At 42.2% G+C, this 22,214-nt stretch overlaps 2 protein-coding genes across 5 annotated transcripts; one reads left to right on the top strand and one right to left on the bottom strand.

Moving 5' to 3' along the window:
• Positions 1-46: 46 nt before the first annotated feature.
• Positions 47-14,937, top strand: ssbp3b (single stranded DNA binding protein 3b). 4 transcript variants are annotated; one of them, XM_079349562.1, is made up of 18 exons: positions 47-245; positions 949-1,021; positions 1,174-1,235; positions 1,318-1,402; positions 7,590-7,679; positions 8,823-8,897; positions 9,159-9,221; positions 9,332-9,395; positions 10,168-10,241; positions 10,445-10,509; positions 10,594-10,642; positions 10,931-10,966; positions 11,075-11,129; positions 11,227-11,291; positions 12,941-13,019; positions 13,226-13,254; positions 13,339-13,440; positions 13,592-14,937. In XM_079349562.1, exons 1-18 carry the CDS (start codon positions 190-192, stop codon positions 13,619-13,621), a joined length of 1,152 nt encoding a protein of 383 aa, XP_079205688.1. In that variant the 5' UTR covers positions 47-189; the 3' UTR covers positions 13,622-14,937. The 4 variants fall into 4 exon arrangements, with proteins under 4 accessions (XP_079205688.1, XP_079205689.1, XP_079205690.1 ...); XM_079349563.1 differs by lacking the exon at positions 8,823-8,897; XM_079349564.1 differs by lacking the exons at positions 47-245; positions 949-1,021; positions 1,174-1,235; positions 1,318-1,402 and adding an exon at positions 5,384-5,519.
• A 1,808-nt stretch (positions 14,938-16,745) lies between these two features.
• Positions 16,746-19,976, bottom strand: dio1 (iodothyronine deiodinase 1). The gene is made up of 4 exons (XM_079349577.1): positions 19,558-19,976; positions 19,320-19,463; positions 18,357-18,556; positions 16,746-18,008 (listed from the first exon to the last, which is right to left on the bottom strand). Exons 1-4 carry the CDS (start codon positions 19,892-19,894, stop codon positions 17,943-17,945), a joined length of 747 nt encoding a protein of 248 aa, XP_079205703.1. The 5' UTR covers positions 19,895-19,976; the 3' UTR covers positions 16,746-17,942.
• Positions 19,977-22,214: the final 2,238 nt, after the last annotated feature.

Raw genomic sequence — 22,214 nt, 5'->3', positions numbered from 1 at the left:
GGCGCTCTCTCATTGGTTATCATGAGCATCAGTCAGGCCTGGCTCCGCCTCTTCCCTCCGGACCAGGCTCGGTTGAGTCGTCGGGTTTGAGGAGGAGGAGTGCGGTTGGAGTGCGGGAGGGTCGCGATGATCTGACAGATGAAATAGAAAAAGAAAGAGAAGGCGGGCGTCCTCCTACACAAAAAAACAATGTTCCCCAAAGGCAAAGGCACCCCGGTGCCATCGGACGGCCAAGCACGAGAAAAGTAAGCTCAGACACGGTTATTTGTGTGTGTGTTTTTTTTCCTCTCTCGTGCTCTCTGTTGTTCTCTGGACAGGCCAGCAAGAGGCGATTTCCTCCTCGCGAGAAAGGGATTGAATGAACCGCCTTGTCTGCTCGCCATTCCTCCCCTGAGCTGTGCCTCTTCTGCTACCTCTGCTTTTTGAAATCCTTCCCCGACTATTTTTCCCCTAGGGGGATTTTAACCTCCTTCGTCCCGGTTTGCCTGGTTATTTTGTTGTTGTTGCAGTTATTCAGGTTGAAGATCTCGGAGAGGAGAAAACAATAACATCGCCGTGCCACACATTACATTGTTTCCTCTGTTGCGCTCTGGATTTGGCTGCGTTTTTATTTCCCTCAGCTCCATCACTGCCACCGGGATACTTCTGTACCTCAGATAATCAGATCATACACTCGCGACGTGAAATGTTTTGCCTGTTTTAGCACTTTTCTTGCAACCTTTTTTCATAGTAGTGCATCTTAACCTGGTTTGGTAACCGTGTCCCCCCGTTTCATTTTGGCAGATGCTGTTTGGCAGCCATTGTTCAGAGGGCCTTTGCCCGACCATTTCCCCCTTAGTTTGCTCGTTTTGAAGATTTAACCTCCTGTGTAAAGTTTAATTTCATGTTTAGACATGTTTTTAATTAAAATTAACCTTTAAATCCCTTTTTTTTTTTATTTCCCTACAGGTTAGCCCTGTACGTCTATGAGTATTTGTTGCACATAGGAGCACAGAAGTCTGCACAGACCTTTTTATCAGAGGTATGTGGTATTTTGTGATACAAGTTAAACCATACTGTAATATCCTTTTAATAAGTCAGACAATGTATTTGCATGAAGATGTATTGCTTGTTCAGTAAAAAAAAAAAATCACTATCTTATGGAAACCTATTATGGAAATCCTGCTTTCACAGATCCGATGGGAGAAAAACATCACACTCGGAGAACCCCCTGGATTCCTACATTCCTGGTGGTGGTAAGAAATAATACTCTTACCCCCCTGTAAACATGTCCAGAGGTTGTTTGTTGTTTTGCTTCATGACTTGTCTTGTCCACAGTGTATTCTGGGACTTGTATTGCGCTGCACCAGAGAGGAGAGAGACATGTGACCACTCCAGCGAAGCGAAAGCCTTCCACGATTATGTGAGTACAGCGGTGCTTGCATGGAAACTGTTGCACAAATTGCTCCGTCTCCTTCTAAACAGGACAACAACTTCGCCATCAAGTCTTAGAGGGGGTGTAAACAACAGGCCTCCAACTTGGTGGTGTGAATGCAATTTGTTAGAGCGATCAGGGCAAAGTCTCTGTAATGTGCTTGTCAACACTCAAGTCCTGACAAAATCATCTGCACGCTTCTTCAGGAGGGATTCAGCTGCCATACTTGAGGTTATTGTGATTTCCTCTAAGCTTAAAGAGGTCACTGAAAAAAAGATTTCTGATTTTTTTTTGCCTTTTACAGTTGTATACATAGCTGCGTTTAACAATCTTCAACAAATGCTGAACTTTTTTAGACATGTTCTCCTGCATTCACAGTTGGTCATCCTGCCTCGTGGTGCACCGAAGGATGCGCCCAACAATAAGCTTCATAGGCCTGTTGTGAAAATGATGCTGATGTCAGCATGTCCTTAAATCAGACCTGTCGAGTTCCACCTTGAAGACAGCAAAACAGTCTGCAATAAGCTGTGTATAGCTCCTTAGATGCTATTCACAAAATATTTGTATTTTTTATTTTTACAAACAACCGGAGCTAAGCTGATGTTTGGTAGCTTAAGTACTCACTGTTGCATTTTAAATACACTAATGGGGTCTAAACCTGAAGAACTGTGAATCTACCCTTTGCTGCTTTCACATTTGAAAAGAACCCCTGAAAACTTCCTGAACCTTTTTTTTATTATTTTTTATAAGGGTGAGCTGCACGTGCAAACACAAACATCCTTAATGTTCAAAGAGATTTCACCCGGGAACGTTCCTGCCAAACCCCGAGTAAATTTCCCCCCTTGAAGGTGGTGTGAGCTGATGAGAGAACGCAACAGGAAATAGTTAGCCAAATTTACTGTAGGCGGGAGGAGGTGCTGATGCCTATATCCTGCAACAGGCGCATGACCATAGACTGTTTGCATGCAACTGCTGAAATGTCCATACACGAAATGAAACTTTCGTTATGTTTCCTGTCCGCCAGTTTGTCCTCTCCGCTCTTTTGTTGATATTGCTAATGTCTCAATCTACACACAGAACTGAGACAAAGGTAAAAACAGCCCTACTCCTGAGATTTCAGAAGCATCCTGCAGGACTTTTTCAGTATAGCACGAGAAAAAAACGGCTTTCGATCCAATCTCCATGAAATGTTGTCCAGGATAAGTGAGTCCTCCAGCAGCACGTTACACGCTCTCGTCAACATTTGCGTGGAATGGGGTGTTTTGCATTTGAGACTGCGATAATTATGCCATTTTAAAGATTGTGTCTTTTGTTTTCTCGCAATGAGTCAGACCTCATAAAAGACAAAAGAAAGACCCTCGTAAAGATCAAAGAATGAAAATGTCATGTAAACTGCTCATCATAGGCTCCAGCTGTTCCCCTGCTTTTATTTCCCGAGATTAGACGATCACTGTGTAGCTGATTTAAGAAAAGAAAAAAAAGAAAAAAGGATACCATTCAGCACATTAAAGGAGTCTTTATAGGGTGACTGAGGCCCATTTTTGTTTAGGTAGTTTAGCGTTGTATCCCAAAGGAAGGGGTTAAAATGGAGATCTTGGCCCTGCTGTTGGCTGATAGTGTTGTCAGGGCAACAGGCCTCCTGATCTACCAGATGACCTGGGAGCCAGGAGAGACCCTCGCAAAGAAACGTGTTTCTTCTTATCCCTTATTTTGGTGGCGTTTTAACTTTCCAAGTAAAAAATGTGTCCCCAATTTCAGATTATCTTTTTTTTGAGAGTTGGGTCTCCAAACGTTGATTTAGATATTGCTTTTTTTTTTTAAAACATGCTCCATGTTTTGAGAAAAAAAAAAGATCTGTGAGTCTTTTTGCATTCGTCATTCCTCATGAATTGTTATAATTCAAAGGTTAAAGAAAGACTTAAAAACAAGACGTTATATTGCATCCTGTGCTTCTACTGGGGTCATTTTCATAACATGGAAAACATTAAACAAATGAAGGAACAGTCGAACGTCAGCCGTCATGACTTTGTGCTGCTGTAGCGTCGAGCAGCGGAGAGTTTGAGTGTTGTTTGCTCTCTCTCCGACATCTTGCGGTTGCCCTTCCCTCTGACGCTGGTTCTCCTTGTGATCTTTTGTGTATGTCGGGGGGGGGGGGGGGGGGGGGGTCAGACAACTGTGTGTAAATGTGTGTGTGTGGACAGTACTGGTCCATGGACCCCCAGCCTTTGTCTCAAGGTGTGGGGGAGGTGAGTGCTGCTCCGTAGGCCAGCAGGGCTCGTAAAGCCCTGGCGTGTTCACGCTGGGCCTGACGATCGCTCCCCAGAGAGCACCGTCACCATGGCGTCAGCGGCTGATTGATGGCTGTCACAGAGCTGAAGCAGCAGATTGTAAAAAAAAAAAGCAAAAAGGGGAGTGGCACTGTGGCATATGCCCAGCATCCACCTCGGCGGAGGAGCTGAGGTGGGGGAGGAAGAGCTCAGGGAGATGAGAAGGGGAACAGACCTACTTGAAGTAACCAGAGAGAGAGAGGGGGGGGGGTGTGGCATCCAGTCAGGATCCCGAGCAGCTTTTATGATGTTGATTGATGGTTAAACATTTACAAGCTAAACATCGGGGCTGGTTTCTTTTGAGCGTTGGTTCCAGTGGAAGACTTGAGGCTTTTAAGAGCTACGAGGGGTTGAAGATGGCTGTTGGGTGGTCTGTTCTGTTGAAGTCAAACAACCAAACCTCACCTTGATCTTCTTCTTAAATCTCACGGAGTATTTTTTCTCTTCTTACTGCACGTGTGTCTCTCTCTATATACTCTTCCCTTTCCTTCTTCCCAGTCCCCCCCCCCCCCATTCGCTCCCCTCTCTCTGTCTTTTGTTTTTGGAAAGCACAAGTACATCCGCAGCCCCTCTGGCCTTCTGTAACCTCCTTCAGTGATTCAAGAATTCAGGGGAAAATCTGCTTGGCTCGGATTGCTTGTGCTCTTGAGCGCGCACACATATACTGTCTATACACGCTGAATCACGGTGCTCATTGAGGGGGGAGGAGTGTGTGTGTGTGGGGGGGGGGGTATCCTTGTCTGTCTTAAAGGATGTCCCCTGGGGAGTTGTAAGGAAGGCCCCAGACAAGAGCCTCATAGCCCGGGGCACGACTGAGACATCTGCCTCTCTTTTCCTGTAGCGGAGAGGCTCGAGGCGAGTTTAGTCCGAACGCAGCATCAGGAGGCTTTGGGACAGTCCATCAAGAACAGCTGTGGGCTTTGAGGAGACATGATGAAGATCTAACAGAACACGCTCGGGTACGCTTTGCTTCTCAGTCTGGCACACGTGATGTGGACTGTTGACAATGTGTTAAGAAACTGTGTTTAAGACGATAAAGGATGAGACGTAATAAGAGGTGAATCTGACGACAAATTGCAGTAAAGAAATACATTTAAACAGCACTTCATCTTTTTTTTTTAAGGGGGAACTGATATTCTTCAGTTCAGCAGATATCGAGATGTTTCACCATACTGTGTTGCACTGTTTTCTAATTGTCCCACAATGACCGTATTGTTAGATTCTAGTTATCGTCGTGACTCGGAGGCTTTATTAAGCGATGCATATTTTGATCTTTAAAAAAAAAAAAAAAAAATCTGGTGTTGAATGTGGAAACAAGGTGACTGATCAGGTCATGTGAGGAAAATACAAACTTGCATTTAAACAGACATTTTTCTTTTTTTTGGGGGGGGGGGGGTCTTTGGCATTTAACTGCATACAGCTAAGTAGCACCTTTTTCACACTTATGGAAATGTTATGAGAAACTCTGGAGATTGCCTCTCCGCCTTTTTCACTCGGACTTCACCCTCGAGTTTCTCCTGCCAGACCTCCTAGTCATTTTTCTGCAGCTAGTCCGAGTTGGCTGAAGTGAGAACACGACAGGATTTTCTCCGGAGAATTCTCCCCTGAGCCAATAGGAAGAGGGAGTGACGTTTATATCCTGTGACCGCCGTGCAGCGCCGCTACCGTCTCCGTGCACGTAATCAAACGGCTGCGTTACGTTTTCCGTCGGCGTGTTGTTCTCCGCTCTTTGCTTGACGTTGTCATGCCGTTGGACTTCACACAGCATTGAGATAAAGGTTCATATTCCCATTATGGCGTCGAGTAGCGGACTCTGTTGCTTCTTCCGCGTTATTATCTGCCCGTCACGTAAATCCTGTTAACTTTGACTCTTAGTCAAATATCTTTACAAAGGGTTGTCAAGAGCAACCATTTCTACTTGAGTGGGTGGATAGTTGAGAGTACCTGGTCAGTATGGGGGAGGGGCGTTTGGCCTTCGCTGCTGCTGCTGCTGCCATGTCCAGAACATCGCTGCTACACTCTCCAGCAGTGTATTGTTTGTATCATTTGAACGAGATGTTGGCCGTATATGAGGGTGCCTCATTTGTGACGGAGAAATAGTCACTCGAGGCCGCCCGTGGCCCAGTGGCGTTGAGGCCCGATGAGACGTGGCGTTTCCCCCGTGGCCTCACTTCTCTTCCTCCTGAGGTATTTCACAGGGGCCCTGCGGTGGCAGCCTGTGCAGATATAATTAGGGGAGGTGCGGCCTCTACCAGGGAGGTGTGTTGGCTGTAGAGCAGCGATGTCGGCAGAGCTCAGGACAGAGACGAGGTGGGTGTTTGTGTTTGCAAGTGTGACACATCCATTGTGGCGGTAATCGTTGGCTGTTTTGTGTAGATCTACATTTGAATGTCGAGCGAGCCACACGTTCACAAACAGCACGAAAGAAGCCTCTGTTGTTGTGAAGCCGTTTTTCTTTGGAAGCTGAACCCCTCTGCCCTGAACACATTAGCCCGTCTCAGATTGCCTCGGCTACGGCGAAGAAAAAAAAAAAAAAACTCAAGTCAATTAGGGGTGTGTGACCGAAGCAAATGGCACATTAGTGAATTAAGGCTGCGGTTTGAGCAGGAAATCAGCCCAGCAAGCTCCTGCTGTGGAGCAGCACTTTGGAGCCTCTGACTCAGTGAATCCCTCCGATATTCATCTGATCTACTGGATCCTGGAGCTGCAGGGTTACGACGCCTCAGAAAAAAAAAACAGTTCAGGCCTTGTGAATGGATATTGAATTACATTTCAACAGCATTCACAATTTTAAAAAACGTCGGGCCGTTATGCAAGATGTGAATAAAACGAGACTCTGCAGAACATTGAAACCGCACGTTTAATTGAAACTAGAGGAAAGGCGACATGTCATATACCGTTGAAACTTGGAAATGTCACGAGTCAGAAACCAGGAAGAGAGAGGGTTGGAAACACAAGTCCGATTTGAACCCAGGTCATCCGCTTTTCAAGGACTAAAGATTCTGTATATCGCGAGCGCACGTTAACCACGAGGCTAGTGACGGCCACGTTTCAGTTAAAAATATAATAAATATATAAATGTGATACCTGTAACATATTTCAATACATTTGGGGGACTGGGTCATGTTTATCACTCTGTTGTATTCCTTTATCTTTCAACAATTCTTCGAAGGGGACTTTTGGGAATTTTTTATTTTGGAACATCACCATCAATTTCAAACTGGGTAAATAATTTTCCCAAAGAAAGTGACATTTCTCAGTTTCTATGAAGTATTGGAGTTTCAATGTCTTGCAAGAGATGCATTTTTTTTTTTTTTTTTTTTTTTTTTTTACATTTTATACCACATCCCCGTGCAATTCCATTCACATAATGTGGCCAAAGTTGTGAAGCTGCGACATCATTACCAAAGACTCACTGACCATCTTTGTCTGTTATTTTGTCTTTGCCTGTACGTCTTTCATCGGCTAACCAAACACCTTAAATCAAACTGCCTCGACTTCAACTGGAACAAAGTCGATTCAAAGAAGCTTGTTGACGTCTGCTCAGCTCCGCCTCACCTGTAGTTGCTCCCTTCTTTCCATTGGAGCAGTAAAGGAAGTGAAGCCTCGTCTTAAACATACATAAAACCGTCCACATCAACAGTCGGCACATGTCTATAATAATGTGTGATTCCTCAGGTGTTCTCCTCCTGTGTCCAGCTGTGCAGAGACCCTCGGCCATGAGGGAGTCAAATGGATTCCTCTTGTTAAGGCTCCTTGCCTGTACGGCCTTTAGCTTGTCTGAATCAGTTAATGTATCATGTGCAGCGTTTTTAAAGGTTCTATTACTTTTTCTTTCTTTGTCTTAGAGCGCAGCAGCAGCCCCCAGTCCTGTGATGGGAGGGATGCCCCCCGGTGAGGGAATGCCAGGAGGACCCATGCCACCCGGCTTTTTCCAGGTCAGTGCACCGTTTATCCTCGCTCTCACTTCTACAGGCTTCACCTTTTGTGAGACGCTGTCAGGGCTCCGTTCCATTTACCTAGCGGTTTGTGTCTGCGCTGCTTTTGTCTAAGGTTTCTCTCCGCCCTGCTCGGGGGGGAACTTGTAGTAAACGTCATAGCTGTTTTGTCTGCTCAGGCCTCTCCCAGTGCTGTAAACAAGCAGGCGTGGCCAAGCCATTTTCCCTAATAGAGAAATCGAAAAGGTGCAGCACCTACTGTAAATCAATATCTCATGAGGGATAAACTCTTGGCAGGAGGCTGTTGTGGGGCTGACTGTAAGAGGAGACGTGATGTTGCAACGCTGCTCTGCCTCGCTCGACCAAACTATTCCCTTTTAAACTCCACCAGCTTATTATGTACTAGAAGCCACAAAGGCGTGACTCGTTATGTGATCATGTTGTATCAGGGAAAACATTTTTACATTGATACATGAGCGCACACACTCATACTTTCCATACCAGAATCCATTGGAGGAGGCTCAATTAGACTCTCTCTCTCTCTCTCTCTCTCTCCTCTCTCTCTCTCTCTCTCTCTCTCTCTCTCTCTCTCTCTCTCTCTCTCTCTCTCTCTCTCTCTCTCTCTCTCTCTCTCTCTCTCTCTCTCTCTCTCTCTCTCTCTCTCTCTCTCTCTCCCCTCCCTCTCTGTGAGATCAGCAACATTAGCGACACAGTGCCGGTGTTTAGTGTTGTTATACTGCTAATTGCATAGAGCTTAATTGATGCTGTTAATTCAGGGAAATTAGCGCTGATAACATGCTGCATGTAGCAGGCTTCTTAATGTCTTGAGTGACAGGCAAAAGAGCGCACATCCTCCAGTTTCTGTGTCTCCCATCCCCCCACCGCACGGCTAATCATGCATAGTCATTTGCTTGCACTTCTCGCTCTGTGTCTCTGAAAATAAGCGTCTTATTTTTGTACATTTTATTGCCCCCTTCCCCTCCCCCCGCTTTACTTTCTTGCACTTCCACTGCCCCCTGCCCTGCAGTAACCCTGCTTCTGTCTGCCTCTCTTTTGTCACTTCTGTTTCTCTCCTTTCTAATTTTGTCTTATCCTCCCCTCTCGCCCCTCCTCCTTGCCTCTCTATTTCATGCAATGCCACAGGGTCCTCCTGGTCCCCAGGGCTCTCCTCACCCCCAGCCTCCTCCCCCTAACAATATGATGGGACCTCACAGCCAGGTAACGCTCCCTCGCCCTCTTCTTTTTTCTTTTTTTTTTTCTTTTTCTTTTTTTTGTCTCTTGTTTTTGCTGTCATAAGGGAACTCTGGTTCTCAGCGCTGATGCTTCACGCTTTGGCATTCCTCTCTGCTAAATGCTTTTTTTAATGCTGCTGTCAGTATTCACAGACAGATGCTTTACTGTAATCAGAGTTCATTTTAATACACGTGTGTCTCCCCTGAATGAAAACGTGTATCGCATAATGTTGTTTTGTGTTTGCAGTCCTTCATGTCGCCTCGTTTTGCTGGGGGTCCAAGAGGTCCCCCTATCAGGATGTCTAACCAGGTAGACTTTATTTACACCTTTTGAATCGACACCTTCAGAATACACATGTGAAGCAATCAATTATTTAAAATGGAGGTTTCACTTGATTGTTTGTGCTTCGTCCCTGGCAGCCTCCAGGCGGAGGACCTGGACCTCATCCCATGCTACCCAACATGGACCCGACACGACCACAAGGTGTGAATCAACACCACAATCACTTCATTTAGACTGGGTTGGGGGGGGGGGGCTAGACGATTAGATGCTGTCATTCTCACTAGGTGGCTCCAGAATGACTCATCATTGAAATAAATGAATCTATTTATATGTCGGCCCACAATGCTGTTTAGGTGTTGTAAGCGGAGCAAGAACTTTGGTCAAACTACTCCGGCTCTCTCTCCACACTGCCTGATATTTAAATGTGGATAGATGGCATCATGTCGGAGCAGTGCGGTTTGGTGGAATGTTCAACTAGAAAATGTGGATAAACTTGTATGTCGGCTGTGTCAGGTTTAACTGGCATATTGACCGGAGCAGAGGGGGAACCTGCATTCAGCACAGGCATGTGGAAGTTAAGTTGTACAGAGGACCAACGGTGGAGGTGCTAGCACTGCTAGTGTTAGCCACACTCTGCAAATGGACATATAGAGAGTAATAATAATACATGATAGACATAGTTCTCCTGCAGACGCTGTGATCCAACTCAGTCTAAAAAACAAAACAATAAAAGCTCATCAGGACAATAACTAGCCAAGATATGCTTCCCCTCACCTTTAATAAACTGTGTTCATTGTTGACTGTTTGCTGAATGTTTTCTAACCTTTGCACAAGACACATTTTAATATTCTGTTTTATCAACAAGGGAAATTTAGTTTTGCAGAAAAATCCCTGACGCACACCTTCACTTGTAGCATTAGAGAAATGATGAACCTGCTCCTTGCATAATGTACCTTTCCTTTTCCCGCTCCAGGCCATCCTAACTTGGGTCCGATGCAGAGAATGAGCGGCCCTCGAGGCATGGGACCCATGGGACCCGGCCCTCAGGTAGGTTTTTATTACTGCCTTGATATTGTAATAGTCATGGGTCCTGATGACACTTCTGCTAGAGAGCAGGGGGCCTCAATTATGACATGGTTTTTGTAAATGTTGAAGGCACTTGATATCCGTGACAATTTATCTGGCCCCATGTTACCTTAATATCAAATTTCACCGACACTATTGTACTGTTTGTTTGTTTTTTTTCTCAGAACTTTGGTGGTGGGATGAGACCTCCACACAACACCATGGGTCCTGGTATGCCAGGAGTGAACATGTGAGCTCTTTTTAAAAATGTCTTTAGAAACATTTCAACAATTATGCATAGTCTAACATCTCTTCTATTGGTTTTATCGTTTAGGGGCCCAGGAACTGGTCGACCATGGCCGAATCCTAACAACGCCAACTCTGTGAGTACACAAAAACTCACTCAAGCACATACACCCAAAAAAAAAAAAAAAAAAAAAAATGCTGGTTCAGATTGCAGGCAGATTTTCTCTCAGTGCTGGTCTAATGTATTTCCAGAGTTCTAGTCTGGGCTGTAATTGTAGTATTATGTGTCACAATCTTCACAGACCATTGGACAGTCGGCCTTAATAGTATTAGGATGATCAAATGATGAATGATGACATTTTGGCGTATGGAAAGGATTTGCACTTCCCCATTTGTGGACTTTGTTTTTGTGTTTTTTGTTTCAGATGCCTTACTCATCACCATCTCCCGGTGCATACGGGGTAAGAAAACAACCTTCCATTTCACTCTCTCTCCGAAAAAAAACAAAACACATTTAAACTTGAAGTATGTTTTTACATGACAGTACGGTATCTCTGTGTCCTCTACAGGGTGCTTCTGGTGGTGGGGGACCCCCGGGAACTCCCATCATGCCCAGCCCTGCAGGTAATCACCTCCCCTTAGTAGCAACACTTTTAGTCACTCTTGACCCTTTACATGCACTTTCCAACACCAATAATATTCATCCTTTCACCTTCTTCAGACTCAAACAATTCTGGGGACAATTTGTACACCATGATCAACACTGGACCCGGCAACAGAAATAATGTAAGTAAACTCCCATCATGCATTAGTGTTAGTGTCTCCTTTAAGGAGTCTGGGAGGGGAATGTAACCAGGGTCAGTGCTCTGGTTTGAATCAAAAGCTCTTCTAACTTATCAAATCATCTGATCTCTTAATGTGTTATGACTGCTTGAAGCTTGTCAAAATATTTTTTGCTAGTTGCGTCATGTGTCGACATTTTGAACTATAAAAACACTTAGTGACTGTCTCTGTTGTCTCACACTTAAAGTTTGATGGATTAAGAATTAAACAATATAAGTAAAAACATTCCACATCCAACTTTACTCAGCGTCCAATAGAAACCATGAAATGATTGAATATTTCTCTGTCACAAATGAATCATGGGTATAAAATGCAGCGTCTTTAAGATCAGTATTTCTGAACCGTCATTTTCAGTGGGTCACTAATGTGTGCCTGGAAAAGATATTGTGTCAAAAAGTCCATGAAGTTTCTTTGTTCTTTCACATTAATCTTTGTGTTAGTCCATCTAAAACAGTGGTTCTCAACCGGTCTAACCTCAGGACCCAACACCAACTCCTTCAGGAAAAATCACGACCCAAATTTCAGATATTTGTATTATCTGTGTTCAGACACAAAACATTGAATTGATTATTTACATCAGGGATAAAAAGAAGGATCCAGACTTCACCTCTTCATTCAGAGATAAAGCTGGTCTTTATTTATTCATTAAACTCCATACCAGAGCTTGACTCCACTGAAGCACGTTAACAGTGTCCCTGAGGTCCAGGAATGCACAAATAATATTTCTATAGAAACAAAACAAATGCACTTACTGTGCAGGTTCCCTGTGTGTTATTTGATACCGCCTGCTTCTTTTTCTGTCGCTCTCCCTTAGAGCTTCCATTATCAGAAGGAGGATTTTGCTTTTTACTTTTTCCTGAACTTCAGAGTAGCTGTATGAATAAATGAATGAATAAATGAGATTTTATTAATGTGTCATGTCCAAAATAGGACCCATCCCTTTCAGGATTATAAGACACCATACAACTGTGCCGAATTATAACATTCACTTCCTGCCACACAATACAGTAGGTTAACACAAAAATAAATGAGTGAATGAATAGAACAGAATAGACTAGACTGCCTTTTTTGTCATTATACAAATTGTACAACGAGATTACTTGGCTTCACCTTAAAGTGCACACAGCTAGAAACAAAAAAACAAGAAGAATATTTAAAAAAGCAAAGAAAGAAACAGCAGACATATTGTCTCACTTAAGTACTTTTTGTTTGCTTAACCCAGGCGTTCTCTAAATATTCAGCAAGGGCGAATACCTTACAATCAAAGAACCATTTCAGTCTATCTGCGTCGTTCATCCACATACATTCAACAGTTTTACACCTGTTAAACAAACACTCATGATACAAAGGGCAATAAAACACAAAATGGAACTCATTCTCGACACCGATGTTACAATAATCACAGAGTCTTTCTTCTTCTGGGAGTATTAAATGTGTTCACATTATTATAACTAATGTCCCTGGTTTATTTGGTCACTTTTAATTTCCAGCACTTACTGTACTCGTCCTTGGTGTATGCAGGGCTCTCAGTTAATTACAAACTCCGTCAAACTGTGCTTTAGTGAGTCCATGTTGTCTTGTTTCTCCTCTAGTTCCCGATGGGCCCGGGCTCTGATGGACCCTTGGGAGCCATGGCTGGGATGGAGCCACACCACATGAATGGGTCACTAGGTAACACCGCACACTTCAAAACACCTACTTATATGTTGCAGACATGTTTGGGCTCCATTGTTCAGAAATAAAGGATCCAATAGAAAACGTTTGTACCCTGTCATGTCGAACTTTATTTCAAGACGTTTTATATAATTTAATACACTTCTTGAAAATGTCTTTCTCATGGTGGTAGAATATAAACAGTGTAATTGTTTCATTCTTAGGCTCGGGGGATATGGATGGAATGAACAAGGTAAATATTGTAACCTCATTAAGAGACGTTGATGCTTGATTTAAAAAAAAACAACAAAAAAAAACATTCACTCTTTCTTTCCAGAATTCTCCAAACAATTTAAGTGGCATTAGCAATCCTCCTGGGACCCCGAGGGATGACGGGGAGCTGAGTGGAAACTTCCTCCACTCCTTTCAGAGCGAGAACGTGAGCATTCTTTCTTCCTCCGCTAACACCGCTGGACTGCACTTTGAAGACATCTGTGGACAGCTAGCTTGTTGTTTTAACAAAAAAAAGTTTGATTTTTTTTTTTTTTTCTCCCAAGTGTGTAATTTCTCTCTTCTCTGTGCCCCTATAGTACTCTCCAACTATGACGATGAGTGTGTGACACCCCTCCCCCTCCACACCACGTGAAATGATTTGCCATCGTTCCGAAGATCTAAACTAACCACAGGACACGGCCAAACACATCAGCACCGAATCAGGGACCGGCACCATTTTGGTTCCATTCTAATGCCAGAATGCTGATGGGAAGGAAAACGGGAAATGGCTGGCAAACTACTGCTCCTTGCTCAAAATGAAGGACAATTTTCTCCATTTATCACAACCCCAAGTGTGACAAAAACCAGCTACTGAAAATGCATACAAGACATGTTCATGTTCTTTGCAGAGCCCCCCCCCCCCCCTTAACCCTCTCAGTCCCCTCAACCCTAGAGCGAAAAGAAAAAAAAATGGTTGAAGTTTACCTCTTGTACTTTTTAATTATTGCTTTGTGTTGCAAGATGTGCAGGATTTGTCTCCGCTTTTGTCACTCGAAACACTGGAGAGTGTGTATATGCATTGTGAGCTTGGAAAGTCTTTGTCCTGTCATTTTACTTCTCGCCATGCATACCAAGGTCACCAAATTCAGATGACGTAGGACTCCGATTTTTGCCTTTAACTCTGTGGCCACCTTTTATGAATAATGTACCTTACAGTTTTTCCCAAATGCTCACCCTTCTATTTAAAATGGTCTGTAAGGGGAAAAGACTTCAGAATAAGGGCGACCATGTCGAATTGATCCCGTTTGATCACTTTCCCTCTACTGTTTTCGAAAGCAAGTCGGTGCTCTTTGCTGTTAGAATTGAAGCGGCTACATTGCCGTTGCATTCTGTTAAAGGACGCCATACGAAGTGAGTGCATGAAAGCTGAGACTCTGTGTACAACATACTACCTAGTGCTGCCCTTCTCTATGTGGACACCTGCTTCAATATGTGGCGTGTATCTCTTTACCTGTCTGTGCTTAACACTCTGTGCTCTTCATCGCCGCAGCCTTCATTTCCGCTTGGGTTCATGATGATGAACCACCTGCCCATTTAAACCTCTCCTGCATATTGGCTGTTCACATTTTCCTCCTGTACTCTCGGTCATCCCCTTGGCCCTGCCCCTTCTCTCCCAAACTAAACTTTTTTTTTTTTTTTTTTAAATATGTTTTGATACAATGTTTGATGACATATATTGCCCCAGTTATTCAGAGCTTTCTAAACCCATTCTTGTAGGCATCATTATCAATTTAGTCGCAGGTTTTTAATGTGATGAGTATTTGTTTTTCCTGTGAACATTATGCATTATACACATCTGTCCTATGTTGCCTTTATTTGCTGATATTTTTTTATTTCAAATTGAGGAAAGATTGCTTGTTAATATAATTTTACAATAACTTAACTACCTGTCGTGTGTGTTGTGTTTTATTTTCATCACATTTCAGATTAGCTCAATACCAGCACATTGTTTTCCCAGTAGCTCAAAACAACATTTTGAATGCACCTGCATCATAACTGCACTGATCCCAGGGGGTGCTGTGGTCCACAGCAGCAAAGAAACAGGAAATCCAACAGGAGCCCCATTGCAGGTCAGCTTGACCTGCTGGACAGGAGAAAGGACTGTGAACTGTATTGCGTACACACATTAATCCCAATCCGTGGTGTGGAGTAAACTCCAGTGGGTAACCATGGAGCTCAGAGGTCATTGGGTTCAGGGAATAGATGTATATATGTGTTGTGCTTGAAATGTTACGTTTCAATTCAGGGGACTTTATCATTCAAAATGCAGGTGAGGTGTGAATGGTCAAACTAATATTTTCAAAAATTTTCAGGCATCCTTTTCCTCGTGTACTTTTTATGCAATTCACTAAAACGTGCTTAGAAAAAAAAACATGACAGATTTTCTCGCCTTAATTTTTACACGACATGAGCAACATGTGGGAACTGCTGCTGTGCTTCGGGCTGTTTCTCGATGTGGAAATGGGTCTGCCATCTGGATTGGTCCAGAGCTGAAGCAGCTGAGGTTACTTGCATTAAAGAAAGTAGATTTTCTTCGCCATACAAACAGTTTCTGAAGATGTAGATATGTCGTTCTTATTCTTATTATGGGATGCCATAGTAAAATGGTTAGTTGTATAAAACGTCTTCGCATCGCCCTCTGGTGGAGATTAATGAACGAGATAAGTGAACTCATGAACACTTCCTGAAAGCAATATTACATAACTATGCTTCAATTTTACTTTAAGATTCAGATGTGAACATGAACAAAGGTCTTGGGTTGGGGAAAGATCGGACAGTGTTCTGGTTCCTGTCTAACAATAGGAAACGAGGTTGAGCTGTTGTTGGCTGCCCTCCACAGGATGTGGCCTGCTTTCCAACTTCAGAACCACACAGCTAATGTTATGAAAGCTGCAACCACACAAACACAGCTTTGTTCTTTACCAAATACTAGAAGTGGGATTTGTTCACTACCAGATCCCAGAGCTCGCTTTGTTATTACAAGTTATGATCCTCAAGTTTGAAGGCCTTATTTTGTTTGCCATTGTGCTTTATATATAGACATAACGTTCTTTTCTCAACACTTTTAAACACACTTTAACACCAATCAAGCCGAGGCATAAAATGCTGTCCTGTTATTGTAGGGAACAATTAAATATTTAGAACAGATTAAAATGCATCCTAGTGCTTGAGCTGGTTGGTGGTCTATAGAAATAAAAGATACATAATCCAAACACTTGAAAGGAAAATATGCCGCTAGATGGAATCCCCTTTGTGCCAATTCCCAAAGTATGTAGACTTTCACTGATAAAACATGCTTTGAAAAGCAAACACAGTTTGATCTGAATGGTTATGTAACTTTATGGAGGCATTACAACGACAAAGAGGGAAAACATCAGTAATTTAATGGAAGACTAAATCAATCAATGTGCAGAGATTAAACAGTTAAATATTAACTCACATCAAAGACTTCATGCCACAATCAACAACACGTATGTTTGGATTTAAGAAGCTTGACCCTCACAGCAGTTTACCACTTGCAGACAAGATGGCAAATAACAGCCCGATCCTCTGCTGGAGGTGAACAAGAAAAAAGGTTGTATCCGTATTTCAACAATGAAGATAATCTTAAATTGTTATAATAGAACAAAGACAAGTAGGAGGAGACAACTACAGACACACTGCAAATAACACAGTAGCACACTGTTCTACTTTTTTTTTTTTAGCTTATTTATTTGCAGCAAGAGAAGTGAAAAGAAATTACAACTTGGGAACATGATCAAATAAAATGGAAAAGAAAAAGAACTGCAACACACTATGGATTATACACCAATCAGCAACCTAATATAATCCCATACAACAGTTCTATAAATCTTATTGCAAATACCTTTTATTTCAACAGACTCCTAAACACCACCACCAAACCAATACGGCTTCAATAATGAATATGAAGTTGAATTATTCACTTTCTGATCATGACAACAAAAGCGAAGAATGTAGAAGCTTTGTTAAATAACACTTGAAGTAAACGTTTAAATTATTGTATTAGATTGCATACTCTTGATAGTCATTGTGTTATGGCAGATAGGTGTATTTTGCACATCATTTTTTATTACAGAGTGAAGCCGACTTTAAAGAAAGTCTCAACAAGATCATCCAAAGACTGTTCAGAAAGATGCTTAGTAGTTCTGTGAATTCACAAATGCTCCTACATAATAAAGAGAGAGCCGACTTTTTGATTTTCATCAGATCACAGTCACCAGAGGTTTTCACTGTTATCTTCATGTAAAAAGTAACCCCCTGCAAAATGACCTTGGAGCATTCATAAGTAACCGCAAACTACAGTGTTTAATACTCTTCACAATGTCAATGAAAATTAGAACCTGTCAGAGAAAAGCAGAAAAACAAAGACTTTTATTGGGTTTAAATACCAAAGTTGTACTGTTTGTTGAAAAGTTCCCTCTTGTGATAACTCACAGATAAGCTCTTGGCTGCACTGTCTATGTGTTTGACTTCATCAGGCTACAGAGGCCAGCGGTTTAAACTGTAGCCGTCACTAAGAAACACAGAGCGCTGAGCTCCAGCTCAGAGATTGTCAGGTGAGATAGGTTTTCATTGTACAGGAGAGTCTGAATATTAGTGCATGTTTGGACAGTCTGTAATATTCCTACTCATGCGACTGCTGATGTCAGAAATGAAAGAGAGCAGCTAGGGGACTAGATAATGATGTGACAGTGGATTCATTTAAGTCTCGGAATAAAAAAAACAAAAAAAAACAAAACAGAAAAAAGCAGCATACTTTTCTGTTATACGAGTGATGTTGGTCTGTAACTCCCATTCCCGCCTGAACTCAGAGACCTCTCTTCATAAGAACAGTTGGATGGAAAACACATGGCTGGACTTGAATTCTTACTTCATCTTTTCCAGAAATGAACGCACCTCCGTTGGACTGTATCCCCAAGGCCCCTCAGTACCCTAGAAATTACAAAGTAAGGAATGTTAATTCCCGTAATTAGATATCAGGAACACACAGAACATCAGATGCATTTTTCTGCTGTGTCATATGTGCTAGTCTGTATCTATGGTAAGGCGAGCGTGAATGTGGCTGTGTGCCAACAATTAGAGTGTTGTGACTGTTTCTGTGACCTCCCCTCCTCACACGATAGCATCAGAAGAGATAGTGTAGCAACAAACACATCGCTGGTGCAGCCTAGTCACGCAATTGCATGCAACAAGAAATCAAGATCGCACAATGCTGAATTAAAAAAAAGCACACACACACACACACAAACTGGTCTCGGAGCAACAACTGCAAAGTCTCACCTTGTAAACTACTTTCCCAGCCTGCAATACGTAAAGCCTTTCGGGCAGAGCACCATACTTTATTGCAGCAGTATCATCCATTTCATCCACAACCACAGGACACAGGGGCTCCTTCTGAAGAAGGATCCGAGCGGCAGACAGCCTGTCCTCCAGGCTCTGGTGCTGGTTGATATCATAGTTGTTAGAAAAGGCCCAACCATCTGAAAAGAAAGAGACACAAATAATCTGTTCTTACTGGAATGACTTTGAAAGCTGCAGTACATCAAAGTCAAGGAGCATGTAAGAAGACCTGTTTTATGGTTGTCATATGAGTAGCCTATATGTGAGATGTGACAGCACTTTTATTAGGGTAAACATGAACTCAACTCAATTTCAAGTCATACCGGTAAGTCTGAAAACACCCAGGAAACAGTTATTAATTATCTCTGGTCTGATTGTTGTCATGTTGAAAAAAGACTTCAGTCACACAATGCTGCACACTTAAGCAAGGCCACCTAAATCACAAAGTCACACTTTGAACATTGGAGTGTGTTTATTTTATTATTTAAAAAGCACTTTAAGGATTAGTATCTCATTTTGATGGGGACTTCAGATACAAATACAAATGAAGCAGGTAGAGACAAAAACAAACATGTTACATAACAAACAAACTGCAAAGATGCAGACAGCTCGCCCACTCTTGCCCACCTTACACCCCTCACCTTCTGCTGTTGTACAAGAAAAAACTGAGAACAATGAGCAGAAGAATAAATCCACTTATAAAACACGACATCTACTTCAATTGTATATTTCAGGGAGAGACAAGTAAGTGAACGTGATTTTAATGAATACATTTTTTTAACTATGCAAAAGGTTCCAACTTACAAAATGGCCTTTTGTCCATGTTACTTAACCTTCTTCTGACAGATTATGGAAGATCCATTAATGCATTTCATGGCTTAACCTTGCCCTTCTGTCACTCACCAGTTGAATGGGCCTCTGCGATGTAAATCACTAGAAAGTCTGCAACATCGCTGAAGTCCTTGACGAGTTGCTTGAACTCCTCAAGTTTGTAGATAAACGGGGGTCAGGTGCAACTCCCGAAACTGAGCACCAGCGGTCTGTTGCCTGCACAGATGAACAAAAAAACCCAAGAACTTTTAGGAGTAAAGAGATAAATGACATTTTATTGTTGCAGTAAATCGTTGAAACCATTCAGCACCTTTCAAGAACTTGCACACACTTGTCCTCTCTCCCTCCATGGTGACCACAGGTGAGTCCGGGGCTTTTCCTCCCTTAAATGCTTCTTGGCCAAGCGACAACCACATGTGCCGAGAGGCTGTTTTTATGAACACCATGGAGCAGAAGGTATGACCCCAGTCTTCATACTTAAAGTTCGGGTTCTGGGTCATCGTCGAACTTTCGCCCAATTTCAGGATGATCTTCTTTGAGAGGCTCGGTGAGATGAAACCTAAAATCTTGAGTATGAGGTTCACTCCTATCAAAAAGCAAAACAACCATGCTGTCGATAAATACAACATCAGTTTCTGCAGAAACATGTTACCCTCGGTGGTGGTGGTGGTCGTCGTTAGTAAGTGTCTCTTGCTTAGTTGACATCTGAGTATTTAACGTGAACGCCCACTCGGCTAAAGTTCAATAAAAAAGATGCCTTTATGGTCTCTTTCTGACGTCGTACTTTAGAGACTCCAAACTTTGGTGGAGCGCTAAACATGGTTCCTCTGTGGTCAGGTTGATTCATTGAGGAGTTATTTACAAAATCACATTGCCCAGTCCTCACACCTCCAAACATTGTTGAAAGCGACACGTCTTAAATGTCTATCTAACCAAACAAACACACACATTACTCAATCCCTAAAGACGCACTGTGTAGTTAGAAGAAAAGTGTAGATTATGGTTGATGTTTATCACTTCATACACAAACAAATTTGGTCCCTAGAAATAGTTTAAAGATAAAATGCTATGAGAGAAGTTGTGGTTTTGGGCCCGCATCAGTGCAACCTAAACTATCCTGGTAGTTTTTTTTTTAGCTCCAAATAGTTTTTTCAGGATCCATTTTTTTTTCTTTGAATAAGGTTCGTGTTTTAGTTTTGAAAATATATTATAGAGCTGTTTCACTTCTCTTCTTCTTTCCACCACCAAATCTAGTGCACCTTTAAATGCTGCAGATTAAATACATTTATCAGCACAATTGTGGCGTGAACACCCTGTGTTTTACTCACAAGTGTGAAATGTGTCCAATGTTATTATTAATATATTTATTTCATTATTAGAAGGCAAAAACAGTGGGTTGCCTCTTTATGATAACATAAAACCTAAGTTGTCTCCTCCTCCTCCGACCTTCTTTTCGTTTAACCTTAGTTTTTTTCCCACTGAAAATGTGTGTAACCAGCTAGAAGAAGATACGCTTTATAGTAAAATCTGTGAGGTACCATGGCAAGGTGAGGTAGTCCTTTATGTGTCAGCTGACAACTGTTTATATAGTTTATAGATTCATTTTTAGGACACAAAGGACAAATCATCTTAAAATTAGCCATGTACAAGCCATATGTGCAATGTAAGTCAAATGTCGATTCAAGTTTCATATTTAAATCTACTACCAGCAGTGAAAACATAACTACTTGCCATAATAGGTCAAATGTTGTTTTAACCACAACAACCTGCTCTGCTTTACTTTCCAATGAATAACCAAAATTACTCTTTAAAACAGTAATTGAACAATAAAGACTGAACTGTGAGCCCATTCTCTATTTAAGGTCAGTCAAATCTTATGCACCATGGTCACAAAAAAAGATAAGTGACCACAATGAAAGTTAATCTATGTGCACCTATTTCCTAAACGTATTGTGAAGTTATCTGAAAACAATCTGCTTTAGACAGACAATACGGGTCATAACAAACTGTTTTTTTAATGTTTATTTTTATTTTACGTCTAACGTTATCTCTGGTCGTCAGTGTCCAGCTGGTTTTACATTTTCCACGGTACATGAATGCAGCATCTTGGCCAGTTCCATTTCCGCATTTCCGCATTTTACAAACCCCCTGAAATTGTCTGTGCAGGAAACCTGACACTCCCAACTACACACCAGAAAATACTGAAAATACCTGAAAATACTTCGAACACCTACACGGCTGTTTGTGTGACTCGGATTGCATGACTTGATTACAAGTATTTAGCTCCATCAGCCTCAGCTGACATTAAGGGAATTTCCCTTTAACACAGAGGCCACTAGATGGCGCTAGTCTACAGAATAAACTATCCTGCATCACTATGAGATACTGTGGTTGAACGATTGAACATCATCTCTGCATACCACAGGCGTTTGACTTTGTGTTTTCTTGATACATTTTAAAATCAACGTTTCGAGGAAGTGATGGAGAATTATACAGCCATGTCGGCTATCTAATGTAAATATTGTGTAAATATGGGTTCATATTGCGATGAACCCCTCGCATTTGTAGGCTAGGCCATGTGTGTGTCTCATTCCTAACAGCAAACAGTAATATAATATATAGTGGTGACAAATGCATACAGGCTACCCATAGCCTACTTTCTAGGCTAAATGAAAAGTATGTGTGTGTACACTTTATATCACAATTACATGGAAATTCAGCGATATTGTCTCGATCTTTTAGGAATCATGTAAGGAAAAACTTCATATAAAACAACACAATGTAACTACGAGTTTATCAGTCAGGCTTTTTATTCATCACAGGTGGTCAGAAACTTCACATCCAAGCTCTGAACAACAATAGCCTCCATAGTCTCCATCCAGACTATGCTTATCCTTCCTTACAGAAACAAGGACACTGCACTGATTCCTGCAGAGCTATCGGGTGTCAATCAGAGAGAGAGAGAGA

This window comes from Symphodus melops (assembly GCF_947650265.1).
Source record: "Symphodus melops genome assembly, chromosome: 8".
In the NCBI taxonomy this organism is placed as follows: Eukaryota; Metazoa; Chordata; class Actinopteri; order Labriformes; family Labridae; genus Symphodus; species Symphodus melops.
The sequence above is the reverse complement of the archived record's forward strand: the minus strand, read 5'-3'. Positions and strand labels throughout refer to the sequence as shown.